This window comes from Colletotrichum navitas (genome assembly GCF_030913465.1).
Source record: "Colletotrichum navitas strain CBS 125086 chromosome Unknown LY79scaffold_65, whole genome shotgun sequence".
In the NCBI taxonomy this organism is placed as follows: Eukaryota; Fungi; Ascomycota; class Sordariomycetes; order Glomerellales; family Glomerellaceae; genus Colletotrichum; species Colletotrichum navitas.
The window spans coordinates 128,157-155,593 of record NW_026850611.1 but is presented as its reverse complement, the minus strand read 5'-3'; the positions used below and the strand labels follow the sequence as shown (position 1 = coordinate 155,593).

The window sequence follows — 27,437 nt, the reverse complement described above, 5'->3', positions numbered from 1 at the left end:
GGAGGTTTCAATCGCGAGGGTCAGGACGTGAATGTCGAATCCAGAGTCTGAGGGTTTGCATTCCTCGACAACGAGGGAGACGAAAAAAGAGGGCTGCTAGGGAGACGGGAAGAAGGTGGCATGTGAGATTAGATCGGTTCTCGGCGTCTTCTGGGTTGTTATGTCTGTCTCTGCGCCACTCTCTCTCTCTTCTTCTGTTTTATCGGGACGACGGCTTGCGGAAAAGTGTTGCGTCGCAGGCTGCGACAGGCCGGGAACGGTTGATGAAGTGAGCAAGGTTTGGACCTTTCTTTTTCTTCTTTTTCTCTTGTCTTCCTTCTCTTTTTTTTCCCCTTTTCTTTTCCTTTTTTTTTTTTGTTTTGTTTTTGCTGTTGTATCCTATCGAGTGTCGGATTGATCCGAAGCGGAATGGAAGGGCCTGGGAGTAAGTACCGCCCACACCCTCGTGATTGGAGGCGAACGGGCTGGCTGGAACGAGATGGGATGCCAATGTTTTGAGCCGAGAATGCCAAGACCACCGTTGAAGGTGTTGGGGTCGACCGGGGCGAAGCGAGGGATTTGGCGGCGGTCCTGATGTCGTTGCGCGTGCAGTATGCAGAATGCAACGCCCGACAAAGCGGATCAGATTAGAGAAACGATGTTCCACAGCCAGGAACAGATGTGATGAGGTTGCAAGGTTATGGAAACCGAGGTCGATTAGAGGAGGCGACAGGATGGACAGGAAGAAGAGCGGAAGATTGGTGAGTGAGTGACAGAGAGAAAGGAAGAAAGGAAGAAAGGAAGAAAAAAAAGAGAAAAACTCAGTTGAGGCCGGAAAATCCCAAACCAGAGAGCAATGTAATGTACACCAATACACGGGGCCAGCAGCTGGAACGATCCGCGCAGATACTGCCGCAAGCGTCAGGGAGACTTGGCCGAGATGGTGTCTTCTACGATTGTTGTCGCGGTCGTGCGGTTGCTGTGCGGAGCATGAGCCATTTGAGTTTGAGCTCGAGAAGGGGGAACTCTTCAGGGCTTCAGGGATTGGGATACCAGTGTTTGAGTTGGTTGAATGACCCTGGGCACCGGGAGAGGCTTCAAGCCACAGCTGACCGTCCGTCTTCTGCGTGCGTGACACAGACAGTGGATACTAATATGAGCGGCGCAGTTGGTGTGAAGGTCGACGGTGCGGGCGCCGAGGAGCAAAATGAGGGAGTGAGAAAGGGTGGACGGCAAGGCGTTCCGATTCCAGACACGTCAAGACATCAGCAGCAGATCAATGTTTAGACGATGGGATGGATCGTGCCAGTTTGGCCACATGACCCGTCCCCCAGGCCGGGCAGACCACTACCGGTACATCGGTAGGTAAGGAGGCAAAGAGGACGTCCGCCTCGGGCGCAGATAGCAAGCGATACCTATACCTACTAGGTATACTAGGTACAGGTACAAACCATCTAAACTATCCATCGTATGAAGCAACAAAGTTTGCCGGACCGCTTGCACAGCCTCCTTTTCTCCAACACGTTGGTTGCCGGGAACCACCTTGTCCATGCCGGCCGAGAGCGTGTCATTAATGCCGCCGTTTTTTTCCCATTTCTCTCCTCTGTTAGTGGACAACAACGCAAGCTCTTCTCATCTTTTTTACACTCTTCTTCCCGCAGTGATTTGACCTCGGTTCGTGCAAGGACCTGCGAAAAGACGGCGAGGGGGCGAGCACAGGCCCGGAAGATGCCGGCCTCGAGTCACGATACCTAACTAACACTGCAGGGCATGGGCGGGCAATGGAAGTAGACCGACTGACTGACTGACTGATGAATGCTGCGACGATGGTTGCGCGACTTGAACCACGCAACGCTATCTCGCTGTCCCCAATGCTTTCGTCCGACGATGCAGTCCCTGACAGGGTCTGTGTCTGTGTGTGAGTTTATTTGCGTCGGGGTGCAGCCACCTGAGTCCACCGGCCGGTGTCGATTGAAACTCCAAAAAGGAAAATGGCCGTCCGGGCACATTCACACGTGTTTCCGGGTCAAAACGCCACGAGATCCCTTCCCGACCTGCGTGTCGTTGCCAATTGAATCCGGCCATCGTGGAGGCCCAAGCTAAAGAAAACCAATACCGGAGCCCACCTCCCACCATCTAGACCAACCTTACAGCCGGCCCCTTTTGCTGACCACCAGACGTTGTCCCACACGATGGAGGCTATGCTCGCTTCAGGAAAGACGGTCAGTATTGGACAGGCGTTACACAGATATCATCATCTCAAGGTACAGTGCCAACGTGAAGCACATGGTTCTGTTCTGGTCAAACAGTTCTGGTGTATCCCACGATGGCCCAACTAAATAAAGTATGGCACATGATGTATTTTGGAGCATGCGGAGGGGACGAGCTGCGCTCGTTCTACGATCAAAAGAGGCCAGCATTTATGTGATGGTACTGACACCGACACCTTCCAGCTCTCTGCCCTCATCCAATGTATCCATTTTCTCCCGGTACGATCCAGGCAGCCAGCGGGCAGGTTTGCTCCGGGACATAACGGCTGTGCTTGCTTTCCTCTCCCTGGTGGCGTCTATATCTACATGGAGAAGACTGATCACTATTTACATCGAGGCTTCGGAGGGCCTGAGCGCCCGGCTCATGCTTGGCTGAAGAACCGGGTTGGTTGAAGTCTGCGACTAAGGCGCACAACTAACGCAACTTAGACAGTTTGGCTTGCCATGCTTGTGGCATCCACGAACCACTCGTGCTCAGCCTGCCGTAACTGCTCCTCTGCCGCCCGCGGTATGCCGTATCTACCGACAACAGGTCCTGCCCGGCATACTTGCCCCGCCACGGCCGGTCGCTCGCCTCTTCAAAGAAGTAGTGGTTTGCGCCGCTCGCGTAGGCCACGCGCCACGGCACCACGAGGTCGCGCTTCACCGGTCCGCCGCCGCAGCTGCCCTTGAGCTGCTCGCTGGGCGGCGAGTTGACGGCCAGGGCGAAGAGGTTCTGCGGCTCGGTGAAGTCGGTGACCAGCCCGGATCGCGCGAGGAAGTAGGCGAGGCAGACGGTGTTGATGACCACGACGAGGAAGAGGACCAGGTAGAACACTTTTTGCCATTCCGCCACGTGGCCCGAGGTGTACTCCTGCGTGCGAATCGAGGCCCGGAATGGATCCAGAGCGCCGGGGGCGCCGAGCTGCGTCTTCTCGTGCCGCCAGTAGTGCTCAAACGGCGTGCCGTGGCCGCCGATGATGAGTGTGGAGGAGGCGTAGACGGCCAGAGCTTCCGCCATGGAGGGGAGGAGGGGGTTGAGATGCGGTTCCCCAAGGACAAACTGCGTGAGAATGCGGGCGTTGGAGGCGTTGTTGTTTTGGACGCCGCCGTTGATGTCCATAGACAGGCGCCACTGCTCTGCAATGTTCTGGGGCCAAGGTCAGCGAGCGTCCGCATGTATAGGTGTATGCCGTCACGCATGGATCCTCACCTTCCAATCAACCACGGGCACTGAGAACGTGACCTCTGGGTGGACGTGGTTGTAGCTGTCCTTGTCCTCGGGATCATCGCAGTGGGCTTGCATGTGCGCCCCCGCGGTGCCCGAGATGTTGAAGTGCGTTGAGCAGAGCGGCGATACCCACGAACGCATCTCCCAGAGGGTATAGTTTGTGATGGACGCCGATTTCGCCAGGACATAGATAGCATCGTTCGCAGCGGTGGTGTTGGTCACCATGTTGAAGTCTGCGGGGTACTGGGAGGTAAACTGTCAGCACCCGCATTGTCCGCATTTCTTGCTTGAGCCACTCACGAGCTGGAACACGGGAGGTCGTCGGTTGTACTGCTCCCCCCAGCGAAAGATGTTATCCGCTAACGTCCGGTTGAGCCACTCTGTCTCCGAAAGCCCCGGCACATATTGCTCCCAGTCCAACGGGCCAATCCTCTGGCCCGGGACCAACGTGTCATTGGAGTTGATCTTGCCCATGGGCCATTCCGTATAGACCAAGGGCGCGAGTTCATCCGGCGACATGTTGACACACATGACGTTGAGCGCGGGGGATACGACGCTCGCCTTGATGGCGTACTCTCCCACGCCAGACAAGTCGTTCGGCTGGAGGATCTTGTTCACCGGGTTCGTGGCCGCGTCGTACACGCTTGGGTGAGGCATCGCGAGAGTGACATTGTTAACTATCCTGCCGTGATCCTCGAAGCTCTTGGCCGTGTTGCTAAACTCGACCTCTATCCATGCCGATGTCAGTGTCGTGTTGTCATACAGAAGAGCCGTTCCCACGGGACGGTGCGAGATGTCGACGGTGGCGCTCGTGCCGTTTCTGTTGATGGCGTCCCAGTCGCCCATGAAGGACATCAAATTCCGGTAAGCTGGAGAGAGACGATCAGTGCCTTATCTTTACACGACACACTCGCTCCGCAAACCCGCTTACACTGTCCTGCGTACTGCACTTCGAGACAAGCACGTCCAGCAGTGTCAACGCCCGCGGGATCGTTATCTCGCAGTGGCGTCTGGCAGCTCTCGCGAGCAAAGGGGGGATTTGCGTAGGAGGCCAAAACGTAGCCGCTCAGCGTTTTACTCTCCCAGCCACCGAATTTCAGCTTGGGGGCTACCAAAGCATCGGACGCGGTCGTGTAGAACGTCGACGCAATCGTCGCGACAAGAGAAACCACCCCGAGCAGCGTCATCCCGGCGTAAGGCAGCGTCTCCGAGTGTGTAATGAGGAACCCTGGTTGCTTTGTCGAGTCAGGTCATCCCCATACCAGAAAGAGGCATACTTGAACTCACAATGACCCAGTTCCTCATCGTCATTTCGGCTAACGTCATGCCTTTGGACTTCTTTACGAAAGCGCGGCGCGTCAGGACCTGGCCGATGAAGGTCACGAAGACGGTCACGAATGAGATTTCAATCGTCTTGGCAAACATGGCACACAATAGGGACGCCGTCGACGGGAGGATCCCGCCGCTTGAGGATATCTGCGGTCCCCATCGCGGCTGAACGATAGCCACGACGAACCAGAGGCAGCTGAGGCCTGTGGAGTATATTGACAGAGCCAGGATCGACAGAGAGAGCCAATTGTGCTTCTTTCTGTGGACATCGTTTCGCGAGTCACAGTAAGTTGGCGGCCGGCCTGCGTTTTCTTTTAGAAGGTGTTGACTGCGGTGAAGTTACAACGACGTAGGAGAACTCACTGAATCTCTTGTACAGCATCTCATCGCCGTCCATCCGACCAGGCTCATCGACAAAGTCGCCTTCCGGTCTCGGTGGATTTGGCATACTCCCCGTTGCTATTGGTATGCTGTGGCGTTGGCTTTCGTCTTTGCTAGGCGCCGCGCGCCGCAGGTCCCCCATCTCTTCGGCCTCGGCGTCGTGCCATGGAGCGGAAGACCTTGGTGGATCGTCCCAGGCCATCGAGTGTTTGGACTTTGGTGTTGCAGATCCCAACACACTGGGCGATGGTGGAGTCGACTCTAGCGGTGATACGAGGTCGTGATCCGAGTTCAGCGGCCAGGCACACGCCTCTTCTCTTCGTGGAGATGTATAATCGGACTCGTGGGTAATCAAGAGGTCACGATTGGAACCAGGCGTCGTGGGAGAGCTGCTTTTAGCACCGACAGGGACGTGTGCCAAGGGCATTCGGCTCATGATGCTCCTAAATGAGATTCAGAGAGGGCCTGTTAGACAAATGTTCGAGGTCTCTGTTGCGTGCGTAGTTTAGTTTTGCGCGGCGCTACTTGATTTTCCAAGGTCGACACCGGTGCCGGGTAGCATCAGCTCATGACCATGTCGTAGGGAGTCAGAGGACGACGAAAACGAACTTTTCGGAGGGCAAGAACTTGCCATGCGTTGTTTGTGTTGAACAGGTGAGGTTCTTTTACCCCCTTCAGCGACCGGGGTAAGGGGGAGAAGGGACGCGGCCACGACGGCTTTCTATCAATGAAGTGGGTATCAGGGATATCAAGGAGGGTGTGTAATGACTATTGGGCAAACATGGCAGACTGATCATCCGACGAGACATTGTTTGAGGGTGCGGGGCCTCAAAGGATGGCAGCATCGTCAGACATTTGGAAAATGAAGCTTGCTTAAGGGGTGACTTGCCCGTGTACCCATCTGCAGATCAATCCCGGAAGCAAGGGTAGTCAGCAGGACCAGTTGTCAGTTGAGGAATGCTCTGCAGGCTAAGGGATGAAGAATATCCTCTTGAAGGCACGCAAGTGCACGCTAGCGGTCGTTGAATCCGCAATGGCGCCGAGCATGACGGGATATCTTTGGGGGTGTGTAACACAAACGTAGACAAGAACAAACAAATGGGACAGCACTGTTTACATGAGATTGGAAACGGAGTGCAGGATCAAGCCTGTGAGCCGAGATCTGAAGACGTTTGTAACTGGGTCGTGGTTACGTTTCCTTCGGCAGGTAAAATGTAGATCAAAGGGGCGCCTTTCCGAATCCGGACAGACAAACAGTTGCACAGGGAGGCCTAAACTTGGCACAAGAAAAGAGGAATTGCATGAGGTAAATGAGTCTATATGATGTTTGTGAGATTCAGGTTGTAGGTAAGATAAACAGCAAGAAAGAATACTATGCGTCTGCTTGGTGGTCAATCCTTTTCGGGTGAGAACTGTCTAGGCCGAGAACAAACTCCTGCTGGTGTGAACGTCGGGAACTCCGAAAGGTACGGGAAGAAGAAGCTTCTTCTCTTCTCAGTCCTGGGCCAGATCTGTTTATGGATGCATGTGAGAGGGGGGGCAATAGTTAAACAAGAAGAAACGGCGGGAACAATTGCCACAACATGCAAGCTGATGAGTCTATGGAGGCCTAAACCCAGGTGCGGATGTATTGACGATTGATTGTTTTGCGTGGTTGGTTGAACTCTGCCAGACAACATGTGCCATGCAAACAATAACGAGTTCATTGCCAGGCTCTGTGTAGTTAAATTCCGTTCGCCGTCATCATTGATTCCGTGACCACAGACACTCATCTGCCTAGCAGCGAGAACCAGGCATCATTACTACCATCTCAGACTTTCCTTGGGAATTTGACCGAGACACAAATTCCGAGGCAACTCCTGTAATACTGCAGCGATCCGGATACAAACGCCCACCAACAGATTGCAAAGTATCAATACAAGTGTGACAATGAAGGGGTGTGGAGGGGAAAACGAGAAACTATAGATGCTGTTGTGAAATAGAAGTCATACTTCTTCTAGATTACTGCTTACTGCAGTGAACGTCCATATGGATTACTCAATCCGAGTCCCCATCACTCGCCATCTCCTTTTTTTCGCCCCTGATTAGCTCAAAGACGTGGAATCAAGATGCCTCAGGTCCTCGACGCTTGATTCCACTGACCGCCACCTGTTGGTTTCACGAGATCGTACAGTGCCCGTCAGTCGTGGTGAAGGCAGGTGGTGATTGATCATGAAGTAGCATCAAAGAAATTGCATGTCACTCAACAGATGGCCAATGGCACGACCAGCGACTGACCCATGCGCGCCAGCGTCGAAATACTTCACAAAACCACTGCAATGACAAAAACGTAGCCGTTATTCGGATTACCCTGATATCATCCATCAATTATCCATCCTGGACATGTGCGCTTCGCCTCTGCGCCGATCGCCGTCGGCCTATTGTGCCTGTACATCAAAGTTCCACCCCCATCGTGAAAATGCAAAACACAATCCTCAAAATGGGTTGATCAAATCAAGCTCGCATGACGCCTGCTTGTCTCGATGCCTGACTGCCCCCGGTCCTCCTTTGCCAGTTTCCCTTCGGCTTGTTTAACGTGTACTTTGCGAAAGCTCGTGCCAACGCCTTCTTGCAGCTAACCTTTTGGCTGCCGACAAAACTCTCGACTGTCACAGCAATGGCTCTGTCAATATCCTCCGCTTTGCAGTACTCCGAGAGTCTCATCTTCGCAAAGCCCTCACTAATGCGGATGATGGCCTCAAGATGACGCACCTGAAGCTGAATTAGTGCCTTTGAACTCATTAGGGTTTCAAACAAGGGGGGCTTACAGTAATGGGGTATGCTCCGGTGGCCAGAGACTCTCTTCTCATATCAGCAAACAGACGGGCAACCTTGTCCTCGTCCATGTTGTACAACTTCGGACTGACACGGTCGCGCGCATACAAAATGTACTTGCGGAGAAGTTCTTGGGGAATTTCGCCCTCCTTTCTCTGAGTCTCGGCTTGTGTTTCCCGGTTCTCTGACTCGTGCTCGACCTCCATCGAGTCCTCCGCAGCCTGTGATGGCGAAGGGTGGCTGCGGCTGTGTGAGCCAACAATAAAACGAGCAAGGCGCTCATCCTCTTCGGGCTCAACGGTATCTCGGACTACGCATAGAATGTCGAAACGGGAAAGGATAGGTTCGGTGAGTTCGACGTTGGCGGAAAAGGGTATGGTAGAGTTGTACCGCCCACCGATTGGGTTGGCAGCCGCGATGATACCGCAACGAGCCTGGAGAGTCGTCACAATACCGGCCTTGGAGATGGAGATGGTCTGTTGTTCCATGGCTTCGTGGATAGATGTTCGGTCCTGGTCGTTCATCTTGTCAAACTCATCAATCAGGCACGTACCCTTGTCCGCCAGCACCAAGGCACCACCTTCCAGAGTCCATTCGCTGGTCAGCGGGTCTCGTCGGACACTGGCTGTCAAACCAACCGCACTAGCACCTTGGCCCGTTGCAAAGACGGCCCTATGAGCCGTCTTTTCAACATATTTGAGAACTTGAGATTTGGCGGTACCAGGGTCACCCAGAAGCAGAACGTTGATGTCACCGCGGACTTGATGAGAACCGCGTCCCACCTTGGCAACTCCGCCGAACAAAGACAGCGCAACGGCCGTCTTGATATCCGTGTGGCCGTAAATACTTGGAGCGATGGAGTTGATGATCTTGTCGATGATGCCGGGCTCTCTCGAAAGCTTGCGAATTTCGTTCTCATCCTCTTCTGTCATGCGGAAGCCTGCCAGCTGGTCATGAGACTTGATGACGTTGTTTGCTTCGAGGATTGTAGCGAAAACGGGAAAGCCGTTTCTGTTGTTCAACTGAGCGTCGTAGTTGTTTCGGTAAACACCAGTTACCTCGATTTCTTCACCAGGCTTAGCCTTGTCAATGAGGTCCCAAAGAAGGATGACATCCCTGTGACGAGGCAGGCGACCGGCCGGGACCGTGCCAGGAGACTCTTGAAGGGTGAGCTTCTGGTAGTTGCGGTATACGGTCTTCTCCGAGTTGAGCGTAAAGGGACCCCGAGACTGGCAGGCTTGGCAGTACGAAATCTTTACTTCAACGTTGGACTCCTGTTGGAAAGGGCCGAGAGTAATACCGCACTTGGTGCAGTCAAACTTGACATACTTGAGCTGAGGGAAGACGCCTGTTCTCTTCGTCACGACACCACTGACACGCACCAAACAGTTCAGGTGCGATTGACGAAGCTGTCTCAAGGTGTAGTGGACAGGAAGGTCGAAAATGCGGACGTGGATCTCAGCATGGATGCGCTCGTAGTCGGGGTAGTGAAGGAGCACAACATCCATGGCCACCTCGTCGAAGAGCTTCAGCATCTCGGCCGGGGCGTTGGCCAAGAAGTAAGCCAGAATGGCCTTGGATGTGGAGAGATGCTCGTAAGAAACCTCGAGAGACTCGGAATTGACCTCACCAAGCGTCCGGATACGGTTGCCATAGACCGAAGAGCCATGCTCGTCAGTGTACTCTGTCAAGAAAGCTTTGAACTCTCTCTTGATGGTTCGCTGAACAAATGGCTGAGATACCCATTCGGTCAGACTGGCGGCCTTGACATCTTGCAGGGCCTCGAGAGAAAGCTCCTCGTCCATAATATCGGCATCCATGTCTTCGTCGGGGTCTTCATCGTAATGGTGGCGGCGGCGTCGGGGTTGAGCCGAAAGATCAATGTCGCCTTCATCGTCTTCGCCCGGAAGAAAAGCGGCGGGGATTCTTTGACGACGGGCAACTTCTCTGTCTCTGCGGTTGAGCTGGGCCTCGAGCCTCCGCCTCTCAGCGAGATCCATGTCGCCGTAATCGCCCTCGTCATCGATATCAATGCCTTCGTATCCATCGTCTTCCTTGGCTCTGTAATCCTGCTCGAAACCCTCTCTGAAAAGGTCGACCTCGTCTTCGGCCATCTCATCCATTTCGTCCAAATCATCGTCCTGGATCTCGACCTCGTCCTCTATGTCCTCATCATCGTCACCGCCATGCGCCATGAGAGGTGCCGGGGGAGACGATGGCATGGGACTCGATCCCGGAACAGCCGGCGACCCATCGTCGCCATTCGTGCGACCGCGCTTGCGACTAGATCTATTGGGTGTCCCTCTGTTGGCGGAACTCGGGTTGCTTCTAAGAGGAGAACTGGAGTTGACAGTCAGCATTCACCTGTTTTTTCCTCCTCACACACTCCAGTGTGGAGCGACCAGATTCAAGGTCAGAGGAGTGGTTTCAGAAATTTTACCTCATGATTGCGATTTGACAAAGAGGCACTGTACAGCGGTAGACCGGCCCTCTTGTTGAATGTTAATATTTGCGACGTAATCGTCGAAAAATGGTGAAGGAGAGGGGGTGCTGAAATGGGAGGGGGCAGGAGTGCGAAATTAGAACGAGGACCCATCCGCGTCGCCAGGGGGAACCGCGTCAGGGGTAAGCGCGTAAAGTGACACCTTTCCTAATATGGACGACGCGTAAATGGGCAATTGTGGGCAGCTGCTGCAGGACAAGGTTGAAGCTGCGGTACGTATCTGACGTATCGTTCCTCAACGCGGCGTCTCAATGCTTATAGAGACCTGGGATGATTGCTGTCTTGTCCAACGGCCTCTTATCTCCCTGCCCTGCCCGTTTTCTCCAACGAGCAGGAATACATCTTGCAATCGCATTTTCACCCTTCGAGCCCATCGCAGATTGATTCATTGCCAAAATGTCAATGGAGCCCCCTCCGCCACCCGCTGCGGCTGGCGACGTTGATGTTGCTGTTCCTACTGGCGCGCCCAAGGCTGCGCGAAGCGAGAGCTTCTCGTCGCACAAATCCAACGACTCTCAAACTGCTGCTGAGTGCGCCGAAATTTCAACACCATCAAATGTTTTTTTCTCAAGCTAACTCTAGCTTCTCTAGATTCATCCGCGATCAGATGCAACTGGAAGCCGACGCGCGCGAAGCTCTTCCCTACGTTCGTCCTCTCCGCACGCACACTTCATCTACTAAGCCAATGTCCAATCTGACTGTATATAGAGCATCGAGAACTGCACCAAGATTCTCGGATCTCTTCGCCAGAGCGTCTTCGCCTGTTTGACTTGCAACCCGCCACCTACGAATCCGAAGGATGCCTACGATAGTGCAGGCGTTTGTTATGCATGCTCGGTCCAGTGTCACGGCGAACATACCCTCGTTGAGATCTTCACCAAGAGAAACTTCACATGCGATTGCGGCACCAAGCGATATCCATCTACAAGCCCCTGTAGCCTGCGAATCAACCCTGTCAACAACACCAAGGGCGGCGTTCATTCGGAGGAACCGGATGCGAACAACAAGTACAATCAGAACTTTAGGAATCGGTTCTGTGCATGCGAGTGTGATTACGACCCATTCCAGCAAAAGGGCACCATGTTTCAGTGCTTAGGTTTGGGGACGGTTGAGACTGGTGGCTGTGGCGAAGATTGGTATCACCCCGGCTGCTTGGTTGGGCTAGGCCCCAACTGGTTCGAGGGCATGAAGAGGGAGAAGGAACCCAAATCCAAGGGTGAGATTACAGACGATGCAGATTTGCCGACAATCTCGAAGGATTCAGAGGCGCGCCCGGCGGAGGCGGTAGGGGCGGCGCCAGCTGTTGGGTCCAAGGAAGAGGAGGAAGACGACGACGATGATCCGCCAATGCCACCCGGCTTCCCAGGCGAAGACGACTTTGAGGCGTTCCTCTGCTACAAATGTGTCAACGCCAATCCATGGATCAAGAAATACGCCGGTGCCAAGGGGTTCTTGCCCGCAGTCTTCTCAAGTCAGAAGCAGGAAGGCGTTTCAATCTCAGAAGAAACCACCAGGAAGCGTAAGGCGGATGACGACGGTGCTGAACCGGAGGTAAAGCGATTGAAGGGCGATTCCGAGCCATCGGAGGACGGACCTGACAGCAGAGCTACAAAGGCTAAGGAAGAGCCCAATGAAGCCGTGTCGACTTGCAAGTGGGCAGCACTTCCACCTCCGCCACGGGGAGAGTTCTCGCTCTTCATGAAAGAGGATTTCCGTAACAATTTCTGCCGTTGCTCGTCGTGCTACCGCAACCTGGATCCCCACCCGCAACTGCTGGAGGAGGAGGAGACGTACGAGCCACCACTTTCAGATGGCGCAAACTCAGAGCACGGTGGGTCGACCAATGGCAGCGGCAGTCTTCTTGAGCGTGGTGAGAGTGCTCTACGAAACGTTGACCGTGTTCGTGCAATCGAGGGTGTCATGGCGTACAACCACCTCAAGGAGCAGCTGAAGCCATTCTTCCAACAATTTGCAGAGAGCGGCCAAGCGATCGGCGCAGAGGATATTAAGTCTTACTTTGCCAAGCTCAGAGGCGACGAGCAGGCCATCAAGGACGCTGGAGAGGCAGCCAATGGTCCGAAGGATGATGAGGATGACCAACGCCGGGAGCAGAGTGGATACTAGACCTGGACGGAGTCCTGTTTCTCAAGAACCTGGGGCATGCTCTATTGATTTACGCGCCTGTACAATATTACGGCTGGTCAGGTTGGGATAGTAAGGTTGGGGTTCGACGCCCCTACAAATTGATGATTCTTTGGTCTCAAGACATTGAAGTCCACTATGACGTGGAGATCCAGGCCCAAGACCAACTCAACTCGAATTTGTGCACAAAAGTTTGGACGTCTGAGCAGGCAAATCCACATTGAAGCACCCATACCCTCCATCCATAACTGCGCCATCCACGGCTAGACATCCTGGTTCTAGTCTACCTCGCAATCTTGTTCCAGTCAGAGCCGTCCAGGTGCCGTGGAAGCGTCCCAGGGTGGCGCCAATTCCACAGCTGAAGAGGAACCGAACCTGTTGCAAGGGTTTCTTTGAGTTCACGGGGGGGCAGTTCGTACCAAACTATTCAGAGCGCATCAACCTTGATAGGATCGCGATGGTGATCTGAGTTTAGCACCCTGGGTACACTTTGCTGACGTGATTGCAAGTTCGAATGGCCTCACCGGGACCGCTCTGCAGTTCAGTGAATCTGCGAACATAAATACGCCGTAAGGAGGAATAATTGTCTTCAGCTTTGCCATCAATCCAGAATCTATATTTTCCTAAGGGAATGCTTTCCAAATCGTAGCCGGAAAGTCGGTGTGTACTTGTCAGAACATCCGAGGGACACCGTCTCCGCCTCCCTTTTCGTCATGATCAGGTGAGGAGGTCCCGACTCATCTTTACCTTTATCAGCGCCGACAGAGCGATATCCGTAGCTAGGCTAGGCTGAGGACCTGGAAGTCAGGATACCTCTCTCCGAAATCATCATTACGGGGGACAAAATCAGGCCAATCGGGTAGGGAGCGGGGGGCGTAACCTACCGTAGAGAGATCTCAAAACAAGAAGCAGCAACCCTATGGTTGCCGCTTGAACATGATAACGGCAACGGCCAAGAACACACGCCTTCGGAACCTTACATGCTCGGAGACGCCTTCCACTTCTTGACCAGGTACTCCAGTCCCACGTCCCCTATTGCTATCTCTTCTGTCGCAGCCAAAAAGGGTTCTACTGCGGTCTTGTTCTCATTGCGCCTCCTCCATTCTTCTCCAGAGCCATTGCATGCACTTCCACCCATAAAAATATATAGAAGCCATCCTTTCCTCATCCAGCAAAAGCTCTCCTACTCCCTTCAATCCATCCGTCTTCCATCATCAGTACTTTGGCTTCTGTTTCTGCCCCGATAGCCGTACTCTCTTTCTCTATATTGTCCATCTTCGTCCTATCGATATGTCGCTCCCAAAAACCAATGGGGATAAGTCAGAGGAGGTGACGACAACAGCAATCGAGTCCATGGCCATGGGGTCAAGGATGCCCAGCGGGTCTGCCACTGTTGAAATTGCCCCTACCACCGAGGGCGACAAGTTGAAGCGAAACATCAGCATTCGACAGATGATATTCATGGCTTTAGGAGGCTCCATCGGCGCTGGCTTGTTTGTTGGATCCGGCGCAGCCCTTAGCGCCGGCGGACCGCTGTCTCTGGTCGCCAACTTCGCGATTGTCGGTCTCGGTGTTACTTGCACGATGGGATGTCTGGGAGAGCTAGCAGGTGAGTCGCTTCTTTACTCTGTCACCGTTTGCGGCATACCTCACGAATTCCCATGCACATTCTCTCAGACCTACCTTGACAGACACCAATGGCGGATTACATTGCTCACAATGTGTGTGTAGCTGCATTCCCAGTGGCCGGCGCCTTTTACGAATATTCTAGACGCATGATATCCGAGCCCTGGGGTTTCGCCATGGGTTGGAACTTTGTCTTTAACTGGCTCATCGTCTTCCCATTCGAGCTCACCGTCATAGCCGCGCAGATGAGGTACTGGGTCCCGGACCTGCAGCCGGCCTACATTATAACGCCCATCCTTATCACTTTGACGGGCACCTCGTTTCTCGGATCCAAGTGGTTCGGCGAGTTCGAGCACGCCTTCGGCATCTGCAAGGCCCTTGCTGTCACAGTCTTCATCTTTGTGGCCATCTTCATCATCACTGGCGCCGTGCCATCGGACCCTCGGTACGTCTCTTACCTTCCCTCCCGCGGCCATTCGGTCAAACATGGCTAACTTCTCGCAGACACGGAACGGGAGCCAAGTTCTGGCACGACCCCGGCGCGGTGAGCAACGGCTTTTCGGGCTTTCTCATGGTATTTCGCGTCGCCGGCATGTCGTACGGGGGCACGGAGCTCCTGGGGATGACGGCAGCCGAGTGCAAAAACCCGCAAAAAGCCCTCCCCCTCGCCACCAAGGTCGTTTTCGCCCGTATCTTCTTCTTCTACATCGTATCGCTCCTTCTTCTTGGCTTCGTCGTGCCCTCGAACCACCCGGGCCTGGCTTCGACCGGCCACGGCGCAAAGTACAGCCCCTTCACGCTGGCAGCCGAGCTAGCCAACATTCAGCACCTGCCAAGCTTCTTCAACGCCCTAATCGTCATCGCCATTGTCTCCATGGCCAACACCAGCATCTTCGCCGCCAGCCGTGCATTCCAAGCTCTCTGCGAGAGGGGCATGGGTCCCCGCTGGGGCGCCACGGTCAAATGGGGTGTCCCGGTGTATGCCTTCTTCGTCACCTTCGTCTTTGGCCTGCTTGCGTTTGTCAACCTGGCGCCCGGCGGTGGTGCAATCTTTGACTGGTTATTGAGCCTCTCGGGGGCCAGCAACTACTACACGTGGGCCTCCATCTGCGTGAGTCACATTCGCTTCCGCAAGGCGTGGGCTGCCCAAGGACATGACCATAAAACGCTCCTTTGGAACAGCCCCTTTGGGGTTTGGGGTGCCTGGCTTGGAGTCGCAATTTGTGTCGTAGGACTGTTCGCCAACGTCCTGACGGCGATTTGGCCCGTTAAGAACCATGATGCTCAGGCCATCGTTCGTGACAACATAGGCACCGCGATACCAATCCTTCTCTACTCTGGCTACCGGCTCTGGCAATTCATGATTAAGAAGCTCAAGCAGCCCGTCCTGATTCCCCTGGATCAGGTCGACGTGCGGACGGGCATCCGCCTCCATATGGACAGCGCCAGCTCGGACAGCCTAGAGGCACCTGTTGTTGTAGCTGTCAAGACATAGTGATTTCCCTCGTTACTGTCGTCGTATGCACGGCGGGGGTGAAAGGGCGGAGAAGGACCAAAGGTACGAGGTCGGAGGGGGGGTGGGGGGGTTTTATGCGCCTGATAACATAAGGCGTTCCGGTGAGAAAGTGTCAGTTCGTGTTATAGTGTTCCCCGAGCGCGGCAACCGCGGTATATATTTGAAACAGGATATCATCAAGTCGTCCGTTCCAACAAACCATTGGGGTATTCGTGACAACGGTGGCCACAGGCAAGCTGCTTGGCAAGTGTAACATGAGGTATAATGCAATCGCTCGACTTCAAGCGTTCCTCCCGTCCCAGACCCTATACCCAACGCCACACATTTCTTTTAGCCGAAATACCCGTTGCGCCCGTGATTCCCGATAGCATGCTTCTGAAATTCCAAACGCTATTTTTCGATATCATTGACCAGAAGAGCCGGTACTGGATGTCGCGCTTGAGGGCCGTGGTGGAGGTACAGGCATACCCATAGGAATGCCCAGATCTCGCTGCATGGGAACGCCGCCCATCATGCTAGATTCCGGCGACTGTGAACGCGAGTATTCATCGCCCATCTGCTGGCTCCCAGCAAGTTGCTCCTGAGCGGCCCTCTTTTCCAGCTCCTTCTGCCGCTCCTTCTCCGCAGGGTCGATGAGGTCATCGTCGTCGCTCCAGCAGGGATCGTCGTCGCTGACTTCGGGCATGGCCATTCGCTTCCAGAAACGCAGCTCCTGACGCGCGGCAACCTCTTCGACGCGCCGGTCCCATCTCGTCTCGTTCTCGTCGTACTTGCGGCGGAACTTCCGCAAAGCCTCGTTGGCTTTTCCCGCGCGCTCCTGCATCTCCCAGATCTGATCCCGGAGCCTGCTATTCTCGGCGCGCGCTTCGGCAAGCTGAGAGCGGTAGGAGCGATGCCACGCAGCGACATCCGTGACGTGCTTCGCCTTGTACTCGTGGAATTGCTTCAGCATCGCAGCGAGGACTGTCGCGTATTGGGTCAGGAGGGTCGCATTGGCGTCGCGGCTGTATTTTGCCTTCTCGAGGGACTCTGAGAGGATGGAGATGAGGGTGTCGAGGTTCTGTTCTTGTGCTAAGACTGGGTCAGCATATCGATGCGAAGCAATTGGATAAGGTGATGCTCCATACCGTGAATATCATCGGCAGCGTTGTGGATGAGGTCATCATTGCTCATCCCCTGCGTCCTCGCGCGGCTGCGCACTCTCCCAAGACCGGACACAATGTCTTCGGTCACACGACGGTTCTCGGCAAGCTGTCGGCTGAGCTCCTCGACCATGCTATAGATGTAGTTGAGCTCGGCCTGTTGGCCAGCGGGGGTTGGCACGCCGCCCATGCCGTTGGGCACGTTGCCACCGTTCATTCCGTTCATGAGGACAAACTGTTGGTACTGAGCGTGTGCGAAGGCTTGCTGGGCGGCGGAGAGGGATTGCGCGGTGGCAGACGACGCGGGTGGGGGAGACGGCGGTGGCGGCAGTGAGTACTGCTGCTGTTGATGGTGTTGTTGCTGTTGCTGTTGCAGCTGCACCTGGCGAGAGGAGAAATGGGCCTGCTGTTGGGGGTGGTGGCTTTGCTGCTGTTGGTACTGTTGCTGCGGCTGGAAGTTGGAGCTGGAGCTGGGGTTGGAGTTGAAGGCGAAGTCGTTGGTGGATGAAGTGGGAACGTTCATGGCCCTTGAAGTTCTACCCGCTCTTGGGTGGACGGGTTGCAGCAACTGGCTGGCAGCTGTGAAAGACGGATGTGTCTTTTTTCCCGAGGTGAACCGGGGGGGCAAGACAAGATGGGTGCCGCCGGAAAAGAGAAGCGACTGAGCGAGCGACTAGCAACTGGGGAGGGACTGGTGTGGAGCTTATCTGGGTGTGTGAAAGGCCTCGTCGAAGGTACTTTGATTACTCTGGCACTACCGTTTCGGGCTTGGAGTGGGTGGTGGAAGAGTGGAAGGGGCAGAAGGGGGTGTGATTGCTATAAGACACACTTTGTGGATGTGATATCACTGTATCCAGCATACATGACCGGGGCGCTAGTGTCAATCGTTCGTGCATATGATAATTGCATAAAGCGCTAAGAAAGCGACGACCAACCACCCTTGAACCAACTACCTTTCGACCAGCCCAAAACCCTCCATATCTCTCGCTGAGATTCAAACCACCTCTAACGATGTTTTGATTTTTGAAGTGGCAAGCGCTCTTCTGCAGTGACCTGAATGTCGACAGAGGGCACGGGACGACCCAAGGGAAAGCAGAAACGGACAGCACACAGAGGTCCTGTCAAAGATTGGTATTCTAGTCCTTGGCCGTGCGGTCGCTTACTCCTCGTCAATATCCATATGGCGGTTGAGGACCGAAGCCTTCGGCGTGAGCTCCTCATCCTCCTCGTCCTCCTCACCCTCCTCACCCTCCTCTTCCTCGTCCCCGTCCCCGTCCTCGTCTTTGGCGGCAGCGGCGAAGCGAGCCAGAATCTCGCGCTCGCGCGCGACGTCTCTGCCCGAGAGGGTAGTAGTCTTTTCAAACTCGCCGCGAGCTCTCTTGGTCTTTGTTGGCGTACGTGGAACTGGGTAGCCGAAGTAGTACGGGTGAGGACTATGAGCACGGCCGCTGTAACGGTCGAAAGAACCAGAGCCAACGGCCGCGCCCGAGTTCAAACCATCAGCTGAGGTGATGCGGAGACGCCCCATCTGAAGGCGGAGGGTAGGCGACTCTTCTGGCTTCGTATCGTTGCAGGGGCACATTGTGGCCGGGGTCGTTTTGACAGTACGAGGGCGGTCAGGTGTAGCACCGTATGGACCATCCTCCTGTTGGAAGCCAGGAGGGGGATGGGGCGGGGTAGAGGGAGCAGTCTCGCCTTGGATCTTGTTGATATCCATGGTTGAGCGGCTCTGGGCACCGTTGATGGTCTTGCCTTTCATACCGAGAGCTAAGAGGTTCTTAGGGCTCGGGTCGAAGATGAGGTGGTTGCCAGCACCGGGACTGGGCTTATTGAGGTCACTGTTCGTGCCAGTGTTCTCGTTCTTTTCGAGGCGAATAGCCTTCCTGGATCTGCGGGCTTCGCCAACAGGCGAGGAGCCGAGGTGAATAGGGGCCGACGGAGCAGTGGCGTTGTTGGGAGCTGCAGGGCCAAGGAAGGCGTCAAGCGATTCTCTGCGAAAGCCACGAGGAAAAGGTAGATCGACAGGCGAGTCATCAAGAGTGCGAGCGCTGGTGCCGCGAAGCTTGGTACGACTCAAACGGGAGACAGGCACAAGAATGGGTCGGCCAATGTTGACATAGGGCCCTTCGTAGAGATCAGCGAGGAAGGCCTCGCGGCGCTCCTCGTCAGTACGGCCCCAATCAACGTAGTCCTGGTTCCGAAGGCCGTCGACGGGCTTCATCTCATCGATGGTCTGCATGATGCTAGGGGAGAAAACATCTTCGCGCTCGTCTTTAATGGGGGAAGAAGTATTGGTCTGATGCTGCTTCTGGTGGATGTCGCCGGCGAGATTCTTCTGCCTGCTGTGCTTCTCGTTACTCTGCGTCATAGGCTGGAACTCAGGCCAAAGGGTTCGTTGGATACTCTCCTGGCCCTTGTTGATGTCGTCGGAAGCCATTTTTCTGGTTCATCCGAGAAGTTGACGGAAAAGTGTTATGCTTGCTTTTCTGCTTCTGCCTAGGTCAAGGGTTAACGAGACCAAGGGAGCCGTGGAGCGCGAAGCTTACCTCTTGGTAGACGCCCTCTGCGTAGTATGATAGAGGCAGGGAGGAAAAATCGTTTTGGCAGAAAGGACAGCTCAAGTGAGTATCTGGTTGTCTGCCTTAAAGCAGCGGAAGCCGGGGCTGGTGGAGGTGAGTGGCCAGAAAAAGCCAAGGATGAACAAAGTCTGGCAACCAAAAGCTCGAATCGAGAGTGACTTGTTTTCCTCCAAGAGTCGAGAGAATCCAGAAGAAAGACTGTCAGTGATTAGGGAAGCTCAAGTGAGCAAGAAAGGGGCTTCTTTCAGTGATTGAAAGCGAGGTTTGTCGGGCATCGAGCTTTGCCAGTCTCTGATCTCCTTGAACTGAGATGGATAGAAGAAGAAAGAGGGGGTCAAGGCAAGAAATACAAAGGGTTGTGTTTTCTCATTTGAGCGTGAAGCTGCTGTCCTCATCGAGGGCCCATGAGACTCCCGAGGGATTCCGGGTGCTCGACAGCCCAAGCTCATTGTGCGTGTTGAGAGTCACGTATTTGAGGTTTTGGGTGCCTCGTTCCCCAAGGTTCAATGGCTTGACAGCGGATGTAAGCGGCTTGGATATGTAAAAAGCTATGATGGAAAGCATGTTTCCATTGCGTTGATGGATTTGCATATCTCCGAGTCAGCGAGGTCCCCTGGATACAGAAATGAGAGGAATGACCCTTGGTGGTAATGATTCTCAGGGTGTAGCAAGTCTCGTCAGTCTACCTGATCCAGCCCCTAATGCTTAGTTCTCTCAACGTCTTGGTTCTGAAGCCTCCTCCTTGACCTCGGAGTCGGTCGTCTAGAACGGATGCAATTCCTGTACAAAAGAGAAGCTCAACTGTGTGCTTCGATGGGTTGGCCGTATTAAAGCCCACTCTGGCCATGAACAGACAGACAGGCGTCCAAAACATTGTTCTTCACATGTTGGGATGGAGTGACGATGGTCCGGGCAGGCCAAAGTGACAGCTTTCCTGGCGCTCCATCTTCTCCACCCTAACCCTCTGGGAGAAACACTTTAGTTGAATGCAGGAAACCGTCCCGATGGTTTGGCCGAGACCATCCATGCCTCGGCGGAATACGAGTTTACAGACAAGCTGATATTGTCCCCCCCCCCTGTCAACCCGAGAGTACCGTGCACGATACCAGCGATAACAGCAATAAACCTCATATCCTAAAGGCTGCAGGTTTAAATCCAGTTCAAGTCCAGTTTTCTTAGATTTTTTTAATTCCAAAACGGCTCCGCCAGGGAGGGTTAGAATAGTCTAACCCACCCTGCTTCCTACGCTGCGCTCCGGGTCGGGATGGGCCAAGACTATCCCTTTTGCCTCTAAGATAGTTGTGTTATCACCTGAATCCACTGTCTGCTGGACTCTGCATAGACTAGTGTGCACAGTACTCTTGGGTTGACAGGGGGGGGACAATATCAGCTTGTCTGATTCCTCGCGGAATACAGCCTCGATGGTACCGCGGAGCGGCTGGGGTGCAGGCTGCATGTGGTACACGACAGGGTGGTACAAAGTAGGAAGTGACAGGCATTAAGCATTCGAAGCATTGACAAAAAAAGTTACAGTGAGTGAGTATTACCTAGTAGTAGTGCGCTTGCGGAGACTCCGCCGTTGGGTGATGGGGTATGCGGGGGGTGCCTCTTTGACTTTGAGAAACTTCCCCGCCATCCGGTCAAGCCACCAGTCGGGCCGTTGGCTGACAGGTAATTAAAGCACAGTTCCCATGCTTCTTTCCGCCTCCTCGACAGAGCATTCGCCAACCAATGATATCCCACTTGCAATACAGCTGACCTGCCCCTAAGGTACTGTAGCTGCATCTTTAGCAGCATTATGCGGGCTCTTCCCCATCCCATCTCTGTCTTCCCCCCGCCGCACAGCTGCGCATCATCATCATCATCGTCGCGCTACTGCATTAACCTTGGCTTCGAAAGGGCGGGTGCGGGGAAGCCAAAAAAAAAAAAAAAAAAATGAGAAAGAAGAAAGACGGCTACCCCTCTCCTCGAACACACTACCGGTACCGTACCTAGGTACGCCGAGACATTGTTTTTTTAGAAGACGGAAACCTCGAACGGCCTTCTTTACACTACCTACCTCGCTCCATTGCTCGCTCGAGCCGCTCAATCAAATAGTAGTAGACGTCAGAAGCATTCCACCCTAATTAAACACTAAGTCCTTGGCGAGTCAGGCGCCAGGGGAATACACTACGACAGCACCGAATGACGTTTGGCGCCGAGGCCCTGCAACCCGATGGACAGCGAGCCCATTCGCTACCATCGTCTCCTGCACAGCAAGCGCCAGCCGTACGTAAAACAAACAACCCCATGCCAATTAAATTTCTTGACGTCCCGGGTGAACGGTTGGAGGGCGATCGTTACCCATCCCTTCCCCTCCCTCCCCCAGTGCCAGCGGGGTTCGAATTGACCTTGGCGCCTTCCGGCCGATGTAACCGTGCTCCCCCGAATCTGCAAAACAAAAGAAACAACCCGCAGTCAAGTATAAAGCCTGCCATGGAGTCATGCTCGATGTCTATCCCAGTAGTCGGACCTCTCTCGTCTTTTCACCAACTTAGCTATCCTCGCCAACACAGGTCAGAAACGAAAGGTCTTGTCGTCAGCCATGGCGAGAACCCTTTCTGTTCTCGGACTGCTCACGGCTGTGGCTTCGGCTGCCGTCATCCCTAGAGACTATCCCAGTGACGACGTTCTCGCCAAATGCCCGGGCTACCGGGCTTCAAACGTCCAGACCTCCTCTTCAGGCCTTACCGCAGACCTATCCCTAGCCGGCAAGGCTTGTGACGCGTACGGCACTGACTTGACTGACCTGACTTTGACTGTTGAGTACCAGACCGGTGAGCAATCTAATACCTCCCTCGTCCCTTGGGACGCTTCGGTATGGGAAAATACTGAGACACAACAGACACTCGCCTCCATGTCAAAATCCAGGATGCCGGGAACCAGGTCTACCAGGTCCCCGAGTCGGTGTTCCCCCGCCCCGATGCCGGCGGCGTGAGCTCGGAGAAATCCAAGCTCCAATTCAACTACACCGAGAGCCCTTTCTCCTTCACCGTGACTCGGCCCGACACGGGTGAGGTCCTCTTCGACACCTCGGGCGCCAACATCGTCTTCGAGAGCCAGTACCTGCGCCTCCGCACCAAGCTGCCCGAAGACCCCAACCTCTACGGCCTGGGAGAGCACTCCGACTCTTTCCGTCTCAACACCACAGATTACATCCGCACGCTGTGGTCCCAGGATTCATATGGCATTCCCTCCGGTGCAAATCTGTACGGCAACCACCCTGTCTACTACGAGCACCGCAAGAACAGCACTCACGGAGTCTTCTTCCTCAACTCCAACGGTATGGACGTCTTCATCAACAAGACGGAGGAGTCTGGCCAGTACCTCCAGTACAACACGCTCGGCGGAGTTTTGGACTTCTATTTTGTGGCTGGCCCCTCTCCCATCGAGGTGGCTCAGCAATATGCTCAGATTACCGGGCTGCCTGCGATGATGCCGTACTGGGGCCTGGGCTTCCATCAGTGCCGCTACGGATACCGTGACGTCTTCGATGTTGCCGAGGTTGTTTACAACTACAGCATCGCCGAGATCCCCCTCGAGACCATGTGGACAGACATTGACTACATGGACAGACGAAGGTTTGCCACACCCATCCCGAAAATTCCATAATTGTGTGCACACACTAATACTATACAGAGTCTTCTCTCTCGACCCGGAGCGCTACCCCCTCGCAAAGATGCGCCAGCTCGTTGACAAGCTCCATGAAGACGACCAGCACTACATCGTCATGGTAGACCCTGCGGTGGCCTATGTCGAGTCCCCCTCTTTGCAACGCGGCATCGACGACAACATTTGGCTTCTTCGCAGCAACGGCTCCGTCTGGGTCGGTGTCGTCTGGCCCGGTGTGACCGTCTTCCCCGACTGGTTCGCCGAGAACATTACAAAGTACTGGAACAACGAGTTCGCCGGGTTCTTCTCGGCCGACGACGGTGTCGACATTGACGCCTTGTGGATTGACATGAATGAGCCCTCCAACTTTCCCTGCAACTTCCCCTGCGACGATCCCTACGGCTCCGCTGTTGGTTTCCCCCCCGAGCCGCCCCCGGTCCGGGAGAACCCCCGCCTCCTCCCTGGCTGGCCTTGCGACTTCCAACCTCCTGGAACCGACTGTGGCAACAACCAAACCAAGAGGTCTGACGTCTTCGTTCGCAAGGACATCTCTCCCAGGACGATCCCCGCCGGTCAGAAATTTGATAGTCTGATCATTGCCGACAGGCAAGTATCCGGCGACCAAAAGGGCCTTCCAGACCGCGATCTCCTTTTCCCCAAGTACGCCATCCACAACAAGGCCGCATGGGACACGGCCTCGAACGCTGCCGGCGGTGGTATCTCCAACAAGACGGTCAACACGGACGTCATCCACCAGAATGGGCTCGCCATGTACGACACCCATAACCTCTACGGGTCGATGATGTCGACGGCCTCCAGGATCGCGATGCTGGCCCGCCGCCCCAGCCTCCGACCTCTCATCATCACGCGCTCGACCTTCGCTGGCGCCGGGACGTCCGTCGGCCACTGGCTCGGTGACAACCTTTCCAACTGGCAGCAGTACCGTGTCTCCATCTCCCAGTTGTTGCAGTTCGCCTCCCTGTACCAGGTGCCCATGGTCGGCTCCGATGCCTGCGGCTTCGGCGACAACACTACCGAGCAGCTATGCGCGCGCTGGGCCGCCCTCGCCGCCTTCTCGTCGTTCTACCGCAACCACAACTCCCTTGATAGTATATCGCAGGAATTCTATCTCTGGGACACCGTTGCGGACAGCGCCCGCAAGGCAATTGCTATCCGCTACCGCCTCCTCGACTACATCTATACGGCGTTACATCGGCAGACTGTCGATGGCACCCCGCTCATCAATCCAGTCTTCTACCTGTACCCTGAGGACGAGAAGACTTTTGGTCTCGACCTGCAGTACTTTTACGGTGACGCCATTCTCGTCGCCCCCGTCACTGAGGAGAACTCGACCTCGGTCAATGTCTACCTTCCTGACGACGTCTTCTACGACTGGTATACCCACGAGACGATTCAGGGCGCCGGCGCAACCATCACCCTGACAGAACAGGACTACACCACAATTCCGCTCTTCATCCGTGGCGGCTCCGTGCTGCCTCTGCGCGCCAACAGCGCCATGACGACGAAGAAGCTCCGCGAGGAGAACTTTGAGCTTTTGATCGCCGTGGGACGGGATGGCACTGCCAAGGGCACGCTGTACCTGGACGACGGCGTCAGCCTGGAACAGGCCGGCGTCACGCTCGTCACATTTGACTACAAGGACGGTAAGGTTTCCGTGGATGGCGAGTTCGGCTACAAGACACCGCTCAAGGTTTCCAAAGTCACGCTTCTGAGCGGAGGGCAGAGTGGAAAGAGGCAGGAGGCTGTCAAGACGGTCGAAGTCGATGAGCCCCTGACTGGACCCTTCGTCATCGAGATCAATTAAGTTTATACGCCTCGCCCGGGCTTTCCTTTCCCCCTTATGTTTATTTTTAATGTATATATATACAATGAACAACACAAAAAAGCCTCTTTCGTCATTGTGCCCCCCCTTCCCTGCTCGTGCACTGCACGATCTTCGTGAATGATGCCCCCGCTTCCCCATCCCTAATTGACAGGAACAAAAATCCTGTCAATATCAGCAACCCACGAGGAATCGGTGCTCACGAAGGAGATTGTGTTCCCCGACCCGGCTTCCAGGTTACAGAAGACGGAGCTGCTCCCGGGCGTGTTCCCGTCTGCGGTGGGCAGGAACCCGACCGTCTGCGAGACGCCGTTGCACGTCACCGTCCCCCACCGCTGGCTCGTGTCCCCGTTCAGGTGCTTCACCCTCACCGTCGTCCGCCCGGAGGCCTGGACGCTAACGTTCGAGAACTGCGCCCTGCCGCCTGCCGACCCGCCGATGTACCCGGCCGCCGCCGACCCGCTGCAGCCCGTACACGATATCACCCTCGCGCCGCCCGAGAGCGCGGCCGCCTCGCCCTCGTAAGACGTCTCGGTCGGAGCCACGGCCCAGGTGCCCGTGCCGACGTTGGGGACCCAGTTGACGCGGTCCGTGAGGGTGATGGTGGTGCCGGATATCGTGAGGGGCAGCCAGATGTAGGTGCTCCGCATGAGATTCGTGCTGACCCAACGGTCGCCCATGTAGATTGCCGTGTCGCCCAGGGGGAGGATGTAGGTCGTCTGGGAGGTGAAGGTATTGGAGCCGACGGGGGCGAAGGTTTGCCAGGCGGACCAGGGACCGGAGAGGGAGGTCGCGTAAGAGTAGACCTGGCGGGCGTCAGAGAAGTAAAGGGTGCAAAGGAAGGGGAGAGAGAACGTACGTTGTCGTTCGGGTTCCAGCCGGTCAGCCTGCTTCCGAACATGAAGTAGTACCCGTTCTTCTTCAGGATGGCGGGCGCCTCGATGCTCTCATCCCAGAGGTAGACGCTTTGCGTGACGTTGAGGTAGTCTGGTGATAGCGCATCGATACGCAAGCCATTGGCCCGCTGTTCGTCAACCCTCCCCGTCAGCAACGTATCGCCGCCGTGTTTCTTTGAGCGACGATGCAAAGAGAAAGCGGAAGGAAGGAGGAGAAGGGTAGGGAGGGGAGGAGAAGAAGAAGAAGAAGACGAAAACTCACATCCTCGGTCAGAAGATACACAGAGCCATCGTCGTCCTGGAACAGCCCCATGTCCCGGCTCTGGAACCCCAACGGCCTCCAGCTGCCCAGATACGTGTAGTTGCCGCACACAGTGTCGGACGTCGCCACGCCGACCTTGGCCTCGGCGTAGTTGCTGTCGTCAATGTGCATGTACATGACGTACTTGCCGGTGCCGCTGTTGTAGACAACCTTGGGCCGCTCGACAACCCTGTTCGGGCCGAGGTCGCCCGCCGCCGAAGTCCGCGAGAGCAGGGCGCCGACGTATCTCCATTCGACGAGGTCGGTCGAGGCGTAGCAGTTGACGTTCTGGAAGGCGCTGCCCTGGGTCTTGTCCTCGCCGATGAGGTAGTACGTCGAGCCGACCTTGGTGACGCCGGCGCCGTGGGCTTGGATGTGCCGGCCCGTGTTGGTCTGCGGGCCATGTCAGATTTCTTGCTTTCGCAAAGCGTTGTTCTGAGCCGCGAGGCAACGGCTAGAGTGGATGGGGGAGAGAGGGGGGAAGAAGGAACGCGAAGGAGGGAGAAGTAGCCGCTTACCGCCGTCCATGTTCCGCCGGGTATGATTTGGAGGGTGGCCTGCGCGAGGCGCGCTCCCGCCAGGAGGGAAGCCAGGCCGTTGAATAGGCGCATGCTGGCTGGCGGATTGTCGTGTAAGTCAACGTTGTATCGCAACCACAAAGGGAGATTTGATTAGGCAATCGCACCGAGGCAGCGAACTGAGACACGCCCTGCCCGGTCAAGTGTTCTTGTAAACACAACATTGTGAAGGCATAGGCCGTTATATAATGTTCTCCCAGAAAGCACGGCCATCAAAACGACCGCCAGCTCCTATGTTCCATCACCAATTATCCATATTGCGACGGCCCCTCTTCCTTTCGGCCCCGGGATCCCCAGGTCCCTATTTCTCCGTAAAGCTCATCTCGTGATCCGCACGTTGAGCTTTCCTCCAGCCTACTACGGCTTAGTGCACGGGGAACGACCGGTCTAGTCGTCCAGGGAGGAGGGAGGGGTCAAGTAATTAGTCCCTTCAATCGACTGTTAGCGTTTCGTCACCGTCCAAACATCCTCAATGGCTCGTCGACCCCGCCCGGAGAGGAGGTGGGATGCTGTATGGATGTATTCGCGTCATGCGCTCACGTGGCCAACCATCAACGACCCTTTTAGGTCTCAAGCCGAGGTTGCAACCGACCACAACCACCATAAAGCCATGCTGAAATGAAACTGAGACGGCCACTTAGGAAGTTGGAAGCACAACGGCGGCTGACCAATTTCAT

The 27,437-nt window shown here is 55.2% G+C and overlaps 8 protein-coding genes across 8 annotated transcripts; 3 read left to right on the top strand and 5 right to left on the bottom strand.

Moving 5' to 3' along the window:
* Positions 1 to 2,664: 2,664 nt before the first annotated feature.
* On the bottom strand, positions 2,665 to 5,605 carry LY79DRAFT_592823 (uncharacterized protein; the record flags this gene model as incomplete). Its single annotated transcript, XM_060561475.1, has 6 exons — positions 2,665 to 3,378; positions 3,442 to 3,702; positions 3,760 to 4,328; positions 4,391 to 4,694; positions 4,747 to 5,090; positions 5,152 to 5,605. 6 exons carry the CDS (start codon positions 5,603 to 5,605, stop codon positions 2,665 to 2,667), a joined length of 2,646 nt encoding a protein of 881 aa, XP_060410670.1.
* Positions 5,606 to 7,406: 1,801 nt separating this feature from the next.
* On the bottom strand, positions 7,407 to 10,541 carry LY79DRAFT_613616 (MCM2/3/5 family protein). Its single transcript, XM_060561966.1, has 3 exons — positions 10,424 to 10,541; positions 7,977 to 10,323; positions 7,407 to 7,920 (listed from the first exon to the last, which is right to left on the bottom strand). The coding sequence occupies exons 1-3, from the start codon at positions 10,426 to 10,428 to the stop codon at positions 7,663 to 7,665; spliced, it is 2,610 nt and encodes an 869-aa protein (XP_060410669.1). The 5' UTR covers positions 10,429 to 10,541; the 3' UTR covers positions 7,407 to 7,662.
* Positions 10,542 to 10,725: 184 nt separating this feature from the next.
* On the top strand, positions 10,726 to 12,751 carry LY79DRAFT_564050 (putative zinc finger in N-recognin-domain-containing protein). The gene is made up of 3 exons (XM_060558611.1): positions 10,726 to 11,016; positions 11,078 to 11,132; positions 11,195 to 12,751. The coding sequence occupies exons 1-3, from the start codon at positions 10,883 to 10,885 to the stop codon at positions 12,608 to 12,610; spliced, it is 1,605 nt and encodes a 534-aa protein (XP_060410668.1). The 5' UTR covers positions 10,726 to 10,882; the 3' UTR covers positions 12,611 to 12,751.
* Positions 12,752 to 13,918: 1,167 nt separating this feature from the next.
* LY79DRAFT_592820 (amino acid permease) lies at positions 13,919 to 15,749 on the top strand (the record flags this gene model as incomplete). The annotated part of the gene is made up of 3 exons (XM_060561474.1): positions 13,919 to 14,237; positions 14,360 to 14,699; positions 14,759 to 15,749. The coding sequence occupies 3 exons, from the start codon at positions 13,919 to 13,921 to the stop codon at positions 15,747 to 15,749; spliced, it is 1,650 nt and encodes a 549-aa protein (XP_060410667.1).
* Positions 15,750 to 16,173: 424 nt separating this feature from the next.
* Positions 16,174 to 17,435, bottom strand: LY79DRAFT_672448 (uncharacterized protein; the record flags this gene model as incomplete). Its single annotated transcript, XM_060564062.1, has 2 exons — positions 16,174 to 16,841; positions 16,898 to 17,435. The coding sequence occupies 2 exons, from the start codon at positions 17,433 to 17,435 to the stop codon at positions 16,174 to 16,176; spliced, it is 1,206 nt and encodes a 401-aa protein (XP_060410666.1).
* A 636-nt stretch (positions 17,436 to 18,071) lies between these two features.
* LY79DRAFT_672447 (uncharacterized protein) lies at positions 18,072 to 19,349 on the bottom strand (the record flags this gene model as incomplete). The annotated part of the gene is made up of 1 exon (XM_060564061.1): positions 18,072 to 19,349. The coding sequence occupies one exon, from the start codon at positions 19,347 to 19,349 to the stop codon at positions 18,072 to 18,074; it is 1,278 nt and encodes a 425-aa protein (XP_060410665.1).
* Positions 19,350 to 22,075: 2,726 nt separating this feature from the next.
* LY79DRAFT_672446 (family 31 glycosyl hydrolase) lies at positions 22,076 to 24,967 on the top strand (the record flags this gene model as incomplete). Its single annotated transcript, XM_060564060.1, has 3 exons — positions 22,076 to 22,307; positions 22,376 to 23,111; positions 23,170 to 24,967. 3 exons carry the CDS (start codon positions 22,076 to 22,078, stop codon positions 24,965 to 24,967), a joined length of 2,766 nt encoding a protein of 921 aa, XP_060410664.1.
* A 161-nt stretch (positions 24,968 to 25,128) lies between these two features.
* Positions 25,129 to 26,793, bottom strand: LY79DRAFT_522514 (galactan 1,3-beta-galactosidase; the record flags this gene model as incomplete). The annotated part of the gene is made up of 4 exons (XM_060555454.1): positions 25,129 to 25,791; positions 25,845 to 26,009; positions 26,144 to 26,575; positions 26,701 to 26,793. The coding sequence occupies 4 exons, from the start codon at positions 26,791 to 26,793 to the stop codon at positions 25,129 to 25,131; spliced, it is 1,353 nt and encodes a 450-aa protein (XP_060410663.1).
* Positions 26,794 to 27,437: the final 644 nt, after the last annotated feature.

Bases quoted from the DNA above. Each gene is read 5' to 3' on its own strand.
- LY79DRAFT_564050 (XM_060558611.1), top strand. From the start codon at position 10,883: ATGTCAATGGAGCCCCCTCCGCCACCCGCTGCGGCTGGCGACGTTGAT. The intron at 11,017-11,077 runs GTGCGCCGAAAT...TAGCTTCTCTAG, and splicing joins GACTCTCAAACTGCTGCTGA to ATTCATCCGCGATCAGATGC. The intron at 11,133-11,194 runs GTTCGTCCTCTC...GACTGTATATAG, and splicing joins CGCGCGAAGCTCTTCCCTAC to AGCATCGAGAACTGCACCAA.
- LY79DRAFT_613616 (XM_060561966.1), bottom strand. The intron at 7,921-7,976 runs GTAAGCCCCCCT...ATTCAGCTTCAG, and splicing joins CCGGAGCATACCCCATTACT to GTGCGTCATCTTGAGGCCAT.